The sequence below is a fragment of the Mastomys coucha genome, unplaced genomic scaffold (genome assembly GCF_008632895.1).
Source record: "Mastomys coucha isolate ucsf_1 unplaced genomic scaffold, UCSF_Mcou_1 pScaffold15, whole genome shotgun sequence".
Classification (NCBI taxonomy): Eukaryota; Metazoa; Chordata; class Mammalia; order Rodentia; family Muridae; genus Mastomys; species Mastomys coucha.
Window position 1 is genome coordinate 47512827 of NW_022196897.1, and position 12246 is coordinate 47525072.

Sequence of the window (12246 nt, forward strand, 5' to 3'; positions counted from 1 at the left end):
TAATCGAAGGGCTTCCACTCAAGGACATTAGCTAGAAGTGTTAGGTCAGGTCGGAACTCCCCACTGCCGGCCCCGGGCTAGAACCAGAGAATTAGCAGGAAATGCTAGATTGAAATGTCCTGGTCATTGCCTTCAGCAGAACCAGAGAATTAGCCTAGGAATATCAAAATACCTCAACAGGGAGGGCTCCACTCCTCTTCCTCCTGCTTCATACCTACCAGACCCTACTGACCTTGATGTGCGGTCACCTGCCTACGTGACTCTTGACATCAGCCCTGCTTGCTGTATGCTACTTAAGCCTGCTTGTCACTTTGTACAAGGACTAGCACGAGGACAGGGAGAAGAAGAAGGACTTGGACTCGCATGCAGGACTAGCACTAGAACTTAGATGGGCTAGGACTCAGATCCATGCGATCTGCAGTCCCCCGGGCCCAAGAGCACCAGTTCAGAGGAGATAGCTGTTGCTTTAGACCCAGTATGTTTCAGATAGCCTCAGATGTACCTCTACTATTGAGCTGTCAGATTTACCATCCCTCTTTTGCAATGACTGTAAAAGTCTGATGCCATTTCTAAGAAATACATTTAGATCTTATGCTTCATGTGTCGTCTCTGCCATCATTTCTTCACCTATGCCTTGTCGACCTGACTAGGACCCCGTTTCTCCCGAGGTTTGAGGGAGGCCCAGATCGGCTGGCCCGTGGCACTGATAGAAGTACTTAACTATCAGTTGAGTTATATTTCAACTCATTCAAAAGGTTTTGAGTTCATACCTATTTTATTGTTGGTGTGTATCGTGTGTGTGTGTGTGTGTGTATGTATGTATGCATGTGTCTGTCTTTCTGTGTATCTATCTATCTATCTATCTATCTATCTATCTATCTATCTATCTACCTATTTATCTACCTACCTACCTACCTACCTACCTACCTACCTACCTACCTATCTATCTATCTACCTATCATCTATATACCTATGATACTGTGGGTATAATGTGCTCTACCATTGAGCTAAATCCCCTTCCCTCAATTTTGGCAGTGTAAAGGCACATTTTGCTTCAATTTTTTCTGAAGTATAATTTTGCCCACTGCATGGAACAGTAACGCTACTTCTTCCAAAGTCTGGTGTGTACATGAGAGTATATATGCTCATGAGCACATGCTCACCCATGCACACGAGGGCACACTTGTATAAGTGTATGTGGAAGCCACAGGACAACTCAGGTGTTGGTCCCAGAGACCACCCATCTTGTTTGTTGAGTCACGGTCTCTCATTAGCCTCCTACTCACCAAGTTGGTTAGGCTGTCTAGCCAGCAAGCTCCAGAGATCTGCCTGTTTGGGCCTTCACAATGGGATTGCAAGGGTGCACTGTGCCAGCTTTTCTGTGTGCATTCTGGGGATCCAACTTAAGTGCTCATGCATGCAAGGCAAGCACCTTATTGAACAAGCTATTGCCTTAGCCCTCCAAAGTGTGCTATGCTAAAATCACCAGGAATTAAGGGGGAAGTAATACTGGAAAGAGTGACAGGGTTGGTCAGAAGCTGAATAAGAAAAAAGGGATATATGCTCTGGTGACAATAACAACTAGTGGGTGGCATTGTCTAACCTAAATGACAGGAATCTAAGCATTGAAATAATGACTACTATTGTGCAAATTTTACTGGGAATATGATTAATGTGTATTTCCCAAGTAAAGGATATAAATGCTAATTTATTTTCTCACCATTCCATTCATTAATTTTTTTTTTTTTTTTTTTTTTTAAGCATCTCCTACAGGGCTGGGCAAAGAACACAAATGAAGTCCTTCCTAGAGGTAAAATTCCAATAGAGGAGCCAACCCCCTGGGGCCATGCTTCTGCTTCAGTAGCCTTTAGTATGTAATAAGAGAAAGAAGGAAATTAATGAGTGGGTGCGAGAGTACACAACAACTTTAAGTGTTTTCTTTTTTTATATCAAGATAGCATTTAAAAACACTTAGCTAATGTTTTTAGCCACAAGTTGCTTCTGCCTTGTTAGAAGTTAATCACAAGCCCATTGCTTTCTCTCTCCCTCCCTCTCTCTCTCTCTCTCTCTCTCTTGTCTAAAGAAGAAATTCTGTCTATAGGTTTTTCTATTTGAAAGTCTTTTTCCAAATGCATTTAAGAATAACAGAGTAAAAAATAATATTACTAGACAAGTGTCATCATAATCTTTTGCACATGTCACCTCATGGATCATTTTGCTTCAACAAGAAATCCAGAATAATGTAACTTAGTAGATCGATAGGTACTTCTTACTATTTTACTTTATGTAAATGAGTGTTTTGTCTGTATGTATGCCTGTGTATGTGTGCACACTATTTGTATATGCCTGCGTATGTGTGCATACTATGTGTGCATGGTACCAGTGGAGGCCAGAGAAGGGGCATCATATCTCCCTGGAACTGGAGTTACAGGTGGTTGTGAGCTGCTATGGAGGTGTTGAGAATCAAACCCACACCTTCGGCAAGAGTACCCAGTGCTCCTAACCCCTGAGCCATCTTTCCAGGCCCAGTCCTTGGTGGTTTTGAGGCCATCAATTAAGACTCAAAATTCCATTAAAATGTGTAATGACTTGATCTTAACTACCTTGTATACTGTGTGAGCAATTTAAAAATTCTAAGTGAGACAATCGCTGGAACAGAGCAAGTAGGGGCATGAATGGGGTTGGAGTGTGGATGGGGTTGGAGTGTGGATGGGGTTGGAGTGTGGATGGGGTTGGCCAACAGGCTGAGAAACAGGATGGCAACCACTGATTCCTCGTTTGCCTAATTTCTTTGAAGTGGTTAGCAGCCAACACTTTTGAGAGTATAAAACTAAAGAAAATGGAATGCATTATAATCCCAGGAAGGGATTGCTTTGTGATTCTATTTGATTCTACACATTAGAACATTAATTAGTGCATGAGAAAGTGGAGGCACGATATGTGTGTGTGTGTGTGTGTGTGTGTGTTGTTGACAGGTCTTTCTGACTGGAAGAATTTTAAGGATGAGCTGACATGGTAATTAATTTTTGATGAGTGCTAAGAAAACTAGAATATCCTATCATTGCTAGGAGCAAAATTCCCCCACCTTGTATAGTTTTAGTGAATACCACTGTCCTTCATTCTCTGAAGAAAATGGAGTCTTTGAAAAGGGGTAGGTTGCTTTCCACCTTATTGCACAAGTTTCAAAACTGGTGGGGTGGTGTCAAAATCACAAGGTGGGTATTTATCTTCTTTAAACCCTGCCTCTGCCCTTTCTCTGAATGTCTCCAAGATGTCTACGGAAGGAATTGGAGGAGGACTAACGTTCTAAAAAGCTTCCCAGGTGATTCTGGCCTGTAATTTAATTAAGGAACACTGGCTTCATATATACCCAAATGGAGTAGATCATTACACATGGGTTACTAATGGGAAATTTTCAAACATCAAAACTTTGGAGAAATTTATTATTATCATTCCTTATTAGGTAAATGCTTTTTGAAAAAAAAGATCCTAGAGCTTTACTGACTTCTAAAAGTTTTTCTTTTTTTTTTAATGCCTGTCCAAATTATAGGATTATTTATTTATTGTTTATTTATTATTTATTTGTAAGTAAAGGCAAAAAAAGGAAAATGATATTTAGGACCAAAATAAAAACAGCAGTGGCAACTGACTATTCAGTGCTGATCAACTGAGTTCAACAAAGGGGACAAAGAAAACACAGCCATCCCTATCCATGGATCTTTGTTGAGAAGGAAAATTCTGTCTTCAGTATTGCTTAACAAGTCAAGGCAAAAAAACAAAACAAAAACAAACCAAACAACAACAACAACAAACAACCTAATAGATGAACAGTTTCTTTTGGCTCAAGAGTTCTCGGCTGTAGCCAGCAGAGTCAAGGCTTCGGAGCTTGAAGGTGCTAGCCAAAGTATGTGGCTTACTCCGTTCCTCACGTGACCAACTATCCCTGCCCTGTGACTTTCCCGCTCCGATGGACTCTGAGCTGGAACTGTGAGCCGAAATCAAGCCTTTCTTCCCTAATCTACTCTTCTCAGGATGTTTTATCAGAGCAACCAGGAAAGCTTAGACAGTGGCCTCTGCTCCTATGGAAATACTTGGGGGCCTGATACACCCGGTGCTTAATGAGCTTTTGGTAGTTTGGTGTGTGGTCAGATCTCATGTTTTCTTTGTGTTTGATCTTCTCCCTTTGAAACTGTGGAGTTAGATCCCCACATAACACACTGGCAATTTATGCTGCTGTTTGTTGGTTTAGCAGAGAGGAGTCCAGTCATGACTCAGAGTCTTTTCAGTTGTATTAACGTTTTCCTGGAGGCCACACTTTGTGGGTTTTCATCCTGAAACAACCTCAGTTTGGAGGTCTTTGGTTTTTCTACCTATTATTCCCTTTGGAAAGATGGGTGAAATAAGTAAATAAAAATCTATATTTTAGTTGCATGGATGGAGAGGGGCTTTCTTTGGATGAACAGTCCTTCCACAAACAAACGGAAGTGCACTTCCCTACCTACATCTTAGTGTCAGGATGGCAATGAGGTGCTGTAAAGGGAGCCAACTGCTTGCAAGGGGAAATAGCATACTTCGTAAGCAGAGATGATCAGCTGAAGAATGTTCCCAGAATCCTTCTGAAGCAGTCCCACGGTTGCTCCAGGAATGAGTTTCGCATAATTCTGTAAACAACAGAACAGGGAATAAGTCAATGTTTGATTGTTCACAGTATCTGAGAAATGCTAAGGACAGCATTCAGTTCGCTGTCTGTGGCACCATCTGATTAATAACCAGCCCCAGATGCAGACTACAGGTGGGTCTAAGTTGCCACTGGGGAAATCTAGGTTTGCTGTATTCCACAGCTGGGGTTTATACAATGTCAGGGTCAAGTCTCAAGTCCTAATGAGATTTATGTTAACATCCTTTGTCCAGAAGTTTTGGGCAGGCCTCCATGAATGTCTTTCTTTTTCTATTATTGCAAAACCCACATTTTTTTTGGGTGCACACGGAGGTGAGTAGGAAAGAGGTTACTTCTGTCATTGGGCCTAGAGCTCTTAATGAACAATCAGCTGGTGGAGAAAGGGGGAAATGCTTGCATGCTAGCTATTAACTCTCCAACTCTCCATTAACTCCCTGCCTCTGCCTGTGATGAGCAGCCCTGTAGGGAGTCAGGATAGTCCTGGAACTAGTTGGAATTGCTCCTACCTGCATCATTAGAACCAATCCTAACCAGACTGCATTCTCTGCTTACATCACTTCTCCTGGGATGTCCTTTCCACCCCAGGAGGATGTCCACTATTGGTTTAACATTCTAGGCCTGGAGTGTGGCCAGAAGATTAAGCTTTGCAAGGAAGAAGTTCTCTAGCTGGCTGATTAGCCTCTTTTAAGTTCTATGGGCGCTCTCTCTCTTTCTCTCTTCTTTCTCTCTTCTCTCTCTCTCTCTCTCTCTCTGTGTGTTTCACAGGTCAATGTTAAGTGTCTTCCTCTATTATTCTCCATCTTATTTATTGTCTCGTGTGTGTGTGTGTGTGTGTGTGTGTGTGTGTGCATACACTTGCATGAGTTTGGGAGAGTGTGTCTGAAAGGGGTGTGTGTGAAGGCATGAAGTTGATGTTAGGCATCTTCCACAATCATAATCCACATTATACACATAGACAGGGTCTCTCATCGAACCCAGAGACTGCCATTTTGACTATTCTGGATACCCAGCTTCTTTAAATAGTTCTCTCTCTGCTGTGACCCTTCCCTAGCCAAGAGCAGGCTGTCTCAGACCTCGGCTTGCCACAAACAGCCATGCCTCCTTCCAAGTTCCCGCTATACTGGAACTCCTGCCTCCAGAAACCAAAGATGAAGATGCTGATTGGGCCACGGAATGCTGGAGGACTGAGGGTGGAGTTTTGCCTGCCTGCTTGTTACACTGTTGAATACACATGGCGGACTGAAAGCACACCATGCCTTCGTCCCTTCTTCATTTTTATTTCCTCTCGCCGTCAGGTTCCCTTTATTCTTTAGGCTCCTACTTCTCTTCCAGAAAACCTGTTTGTATATAGCTGCAGGCAGCTACACTCTGCTAGGATTAAAAGCAAGCTGTTATGTTCACCCAGCTTTTATGTGGATTCTGGGGATTTTCAGGAGCCATCTCCCCAGCCCCTTTCGCCTAATTTTTTTGGGTAGGGTGTGTCACTGGAACTGCTCCTCACTGATTGGGCTATGCTAGCAAGCTCCATGGATCCTTCTGGTTTTGCCTTCCCAGTGTTGTGAGTACAGTTGCCTGCTGCTGCTTATAGACCTTATTTGTGTGTTGTTTATTGCTGGGTTTTGGGAATCTGAATCCACGTTCTCAGATTTGCAGAACTAACCACTTTACTGACTGCGCCATCTCTGAAAACCCAGGTAGAGAGTTTTCCAAAGCATGTGCTGTCGATCCCTGCTTTCTTAAACAGAGAGAATATATTGTTGCTATTTATTTTTAAGGAAATGAAGTTATATTTTCAAAAATAACTACAATTCTATAATCATCAAAGTTGTCCAGAATCACAGAGAAGGCAGACACAGTGGAAAACACCTCGGATTGTATGACCCTGGGAAGGGCCAAGGCAGGAGTTTTGTCAGTTTGAGGCCATCTTGGACTACATGGCAAGTTTCAGGCCAGCTTGGGACATATAGAGGATATCAACCACAATAAAACAAAAATTAAGAAAATAAATTTAAAGGTAACAAATAAAGGAAGGAAAGAATAAAGGGAAAGAAAGATACATAATCACTCTCAAACCGAGGGATTGTAACTGTGTTACCTCCAATCCTTGTATTTGCCTTAAAATATTTCCACCTTCTTATTTAGTCATCAATTGCACCCAGACACTCATTTGCTGGCTTATTCATTTAAATCTGGACTCAGTATCTGTTAGGTAGCCTTCCTATGCTAGACTGTAACAAGAGATAACCCTCTGTCAGCTGTGGTTTCCTATATTTCTGTGTCATGAAATCAGACGATGAAGTTAAAATTTGGCCTAGAACACCATCAACTTATACATTTAGGGCATCTCTATAGGTCCAAGGCAATTTTGACACCCTATCTGACCTGGCTAGTTTTATATCAACTTGACACACACTATAGTCATCAGAGAAGAGGAGACTATAGTCACTGAGAAGATGCCTCCCTAAGATGAGGCTGTAGGCAAGCCTGTAGGGCATTTTCTTAATTTGTGATTAATGTAGAAGGTCATTGTGGGTGCTGCCGGTTCTGTGCTGGTTGTCTGGGGTTCTATAAGAAAGTATGCAGAGCAAACCACGAGTAGCCAGCAAGTAAGCGGCACCCCTCCTGTCCTGACTTCCTTCAGGGATGGCCTTTATAAGCCAAATGAACCCTTTCGTCCCAAGTTGCTTTTGGTCATGGTGTTTCATCGGAGTGATAAATAACCCTAAGACTCTCTTATTCCAAAGATTATTGAAGTGGTTTAGGAAGTGCACAGAACTGGATTAGAATAGTCTACGCTAATTACAGTAGTCACTATAAGAAGCCAGACCCAAGGGAAGAGAGAGAAGCAAAGGAGCCTGAAGCCAGCCCAATGTCAGACTGCAAAAGCAACTGGTGGCCCCAGGGACCTGTCAGAGGCACACACCTGGGGAAACCCTAGCTCTCTCCACTTCTCGTATGGAAACAATGAGCTTCAGTTTTGAGTCGGGGTTCTGAAACATTCCACTTAGTCCCATGTTCATGTTCAAAGTTGCTGAAATCTGAACTCTCAGATGTGTCAGCTGCTGCCACTTTGATGTTGTATCTTAGTATTGAGGGGCCAAGGGCAGCAGTGGCAGGTGACACTTCTCATCTTACTCCTTCCAATCACAGCATGTTGGACCGGGCCCCTTGCATTTCCCAGAATAAGGCAGAGCCTGTGAAAACTGGGGAAGGCCCTGCCTGGCCAACTAACCTCTTCAAATAAACACGTCACAAAGGGCCATGAAGCATGAGACTGTGGTTAACAGCAAATACCTACATAGGAACTTGGATTCCACTGAAGTGGAGCCGGGATGTGTATAAATTTGCCTGATCTTGGAAGAGACAGTTGTGGAAACCTTTGTTCTAGACAAAGAAAGGTTTTGAAAAGGAATCTCAAGGTTCTTAGCTGAGCACAGAATTGCCACTCTTGAAGGACATTTTAGTATTTGCAAAGATGAGATGTTGTATTTTTGCAAGCTCCGGTTCAAGTGGCTCTGCATTTGGGGTTAATTCTTGGCTAATGATGCTGATCCCATCCACTTCCGAATGTGTAATTACAATCCTGCATGTGGTATGACATTTGGCATTTGGCTATTAGGACAAGTGGTTAATGTTAATCACACTTGCTGATTGCTACTAGAGCCAGGGCACAAAGGAGCTGGCAGCCAGTATCAGTAACCAGTGACGACACTGGCAATTAGATGGAGGAAAACTATTAATTAATTTTTGGATGCTGATTTCTCCCCCAAACCATTTCAAATAATTAACTAGAAACATGACGATTTGGCTTAATGGTCTAACACTGTGAAAACTTGTGCTTTAAATCTTTATAGTATTATGATTATTGTAAATATGTATCAAATGCCTTTCCTTCGTTAAAATCTTAAAGCGATGTTGTAAATTGTTATGATTAAACATGTTTAATGTTAGAAAAGAGCTGCTTTTTATGCATGCTGATGAATTACAGCCCTATGACTAAGACAGTGGTGTCAGCAACAGTGAAGGCCATAAACATGACGGCACATGAGCTGATTAGAAATGTAGTCTCACATGTGGCCACAAACTCTCTATTATCCTTCAGTAGATTATCCTAATTACAGAGTTTCTTGGATTCCCCTGCTGTACCTTCCAGGAGTTAGTTCCTGTCTACATGCTCTTTTGGATCACCTAGGTTTTCTTATTTATTTGTTCACTTTGCTTCCATCTCAAAACAATGATGGCTTGTTTGTTCAACAGTGTGTGTTTGCACACACACAGCTCCTGACAGGATGACCATTCCTGCTTCTGGTATACTTCCTGTTGAGGAACTCTCAAGAGGTCCACTGACCTCTAATTGGAAGTTTAGTATTAACTGTCATCTCTCTGGCCATCTTGATTTGCTTTTTTTGAGTGGCAAGGGGTCACTCAGCAGGCAGTCATCAGAGGACACGGTGCCCGAATTTATACCAGCACACTCTGACCTCCCCTTCAGAGAGCATCTCCATACTCAGAGATGCCCAGTGCATGGCTGTCAGGCCAGTTTTAGGTATGCACATTTGCTTGGCTAAGAGCAGAGGAATGTATGATTTACATGTGTCACCTGTGTACTGACAGGGAGTGGCTGTCTCCTCTGACAGAAGGCTGAGGATCTTGGTGAGCATTCTTTGTTTTTGGAGGGCTCTTGACATTCTCCCTTTCGAGGGACAGACAGCTCCTGACAGGATGACCATTCCTGCTTCTGGTTCACTTCCTGTTGAGGAACTCTCAAGAGGTCCACTGACCTCTAATTGGAAGTTTAGTATTAACTGTCATCTCTCTGGCCATCTTGATTTGCTTTTTTTGCCCTGGATGGTGGTGACTCAAGCCTAGATCTTTACACATCCTCCTCTTGTAACACTCATAAGTCTTGAAGACTCCTCACCACCTCCAATCTTATTGACCATGGTTTTCTAGTGATCACACTCTTCACATCCCTTGTTCCATGGAGGAAATCATGTGTCAACATCTGTTGGAAGCTTGCATAAACAACTCACAAAACTCAATGCTTAGCAGCCACTGACTGGCTTCCCTTTGGGCTCATGCTTGCTTGCTCCTCTCTTTGCAGCCTCAGTAATTTATCACGGGTACCACAACTTTATCTTATGCTCAGCACTGGTTTTTTTTTTTTTTTTTTTTTTTTTTTTTTAATCTCGGCAACACTTATTCAGTGTTGTTTTGGCAGCCTACCTCAATGTTTCTGACCTTAAAATATACTTGTTAACTATAGTTTACTGAAATGTATTTACCAGAACGTTGGCTTGGATCTCATCTGCTCACAAATACTTCATCTAATCTGACAAAGATTTTTCTCAGTTCTTTATCTTTACTTCTTCCTAATAGTGTTCTCCCGACCTACATCTTTCTATAACACACATCTAGTAGCATATACACACCGAGAGTAGGAAGAAGACCAAAGCTCCTGAAGCTCTCTGCCCTCAGGTGGCATACTTCCTCTAGCAAGGCCACACCTCCTAAGACCCTTAAATGACACCACCAGCCAGGGACCCAGTATTCAAGTATGTGACCCTATGGGGGCATTCTCACTTAAACCACCCCAATCTTCATGGGCTTGGGCTAAAAAAAAATGTCTTAAGTAGAACACAAAAATCACTACCCACAGAAAAAGACTTCAAAAGAAGAATTCCATGTATAGATCTAACGTTATCCCTATCAAAGTACAAGCAAGTTATTTTGTAGATCTCAGTAAATGGATGATAAACTCCCTAAGAAGGAGCAAAAGGCCCAGAATAGCCAACTGAAATAGAGGAAGCTAACATCAAGACTTACTATAAAGCTACATACTCAAAAAGTATGGTATTGACAACTAGATCAATTAAAAAGAACAGAAAGCCCAGAAACCGGCTAACATAAATAAAATCAATGGATCTTCCCTAAAGAGTGAGAACATTACCAAGAAGCTAAAACAGTCTTCTCAGCAAATGGTACTGGAACAACTAACTGTCCACGCACACACAAAGGGACCTACGCATGTGTGTGCACACCAGTTTGCATAAAATTTAACTCCAAAAGGATTCCTAGCCTACTTGAAAGACTGAAAACCGCATCCCATGAAAGACATCACAGGAGAAATTTTAGATGGTCTTGACTTTGGGAGATGACATTTTGCTAGCATACCCCGCTCCCCAAAAAAGACCCAAAAGGCAGATGATACAATTCTGATATGTGAAAGACAATTTAAGAGAACGAGAAGACAGCCACAGACTGAAAGAGAACACTTACAGAAGATACATCACATAAAGCTCTGTTATTTATGAGTACTTCTTAAAACTCAACAAGAAAACAATCTTATTTTAAAAGGAGTTGAAGACCCTCCCAGATACCTTACCAAAGACGACATGCAGACAGCAAAGAAGCACTTGAAAGTACACTCCATGTCAAGCCACCAGAAACACCATTCCCTAACTCCGTTGTCCCACAGTGTCTTTGCCTGAAGTATCAGACATTCTGTGCCTCCATAAAAGGACACTGATCCTGATAGACTAACAGTCCATGTGAGATATATGGTAATTGTGTCCCCAAGGAGCCTCCTTGGGGACCTTCCAAATAAGGTCACATCTCTGGTGATGGGAGTTGGAAACCTTTCTGGGAGACATGATGCAGAACAGTGGGGGAGATGTGTTGTTCACTTTAGCCTTATACCTTTAGTTGAATCAGGGCAGGCAGTACCTTGCCCAAACACCGAGGTAGGTGGTGGAAGCAGACTGTGGCTCTAGGCCAATGTTCGCTGTCTTCTATTAGGCTTCCGTGGGAGGAATGGGTACAAATGCCAACAGCAAATGAACATGGGTGTCTCATTAGAAAGTTAAGATCTCAATGCCCTCTATGTACGCTTAGTGACTCAGATTTTAAAACACTTTCCTACCCAGCGCAAGAATGTCACTCAAACACTGCGGCTCAAAAGAAATGTAGGAAGGAATGAAAGGCTGGGGTGGAGTTGGGTGGGGTGTTTCCCAGGAACCCAGTACTCTTGGGTTGCTTCTGTGGAAAAGCGTGTGATTCTTCCAGAGCTAGGGCCTGGACCTGCTGACAAAAATGATTCTGAGTTCAACTCCCAAGGCTTTCTGCTTCAGGGTCTTTCATTCTTGTGGGGTTTTTATTCCCTCCGGTTCTCAGGCCCATTATCAGTAAATGGAGGGCTCTCAGTATTAGGCAAAAGTTTACCCCTAGGCTTCCCTCTGTTACTGGGACACCAGAGATTCCAAGAAGACCATGTCATTGTGTCTGGCAAAAGGATGGCATGACTCTCTGTCTCCGGGTTGCTTGATATCTGCGTTGCCTTCAAGGCTTTCCATTGTCAGCATTCCCAGGGCAGACAGGCAAGCAGGCAGCATGGGAGTGTGCTAATTAGATCAGGTGCTTGATCTTGAAATCTGTACCAGCAATGACTAGGTAGTCAGCCTCGGAACTTTTGAGCACTACCTGTCTTTCTCCCAGTCTACCCGGAATGTAATTATCTTGTCAGCCAGAAGCAGTAGCACACAGCTGAACGAGTACTCTGGAGCAATCAC

General features: G+C 42.7%; 1 protein-coding gene across 5 annotated transcripts in view; it reads right to left on the reverse strand.

The window, feature by feature from the left end:
* The window catches only part of Itgb6 (integrin subunit beta 6), a 125335-nt gene that overhangs the window by 30808 nt on the left and 82281 nt on the right, over positions 1-12246 (reverse strand). For all 5 annotated transcript variants that reach the window (XM_031370376.1, XM_031370377.1, XM_031370379.1 and 2 more), the window contains one exon: positions 4572-4661. In XM_031370376.1, the coding sequence (XP_031226236.1) occupies positions 4572-4661 (90 nt within the window). The remainder of the gene's footprint in view (positions 1-4571; positions 4662-12246) is intronic.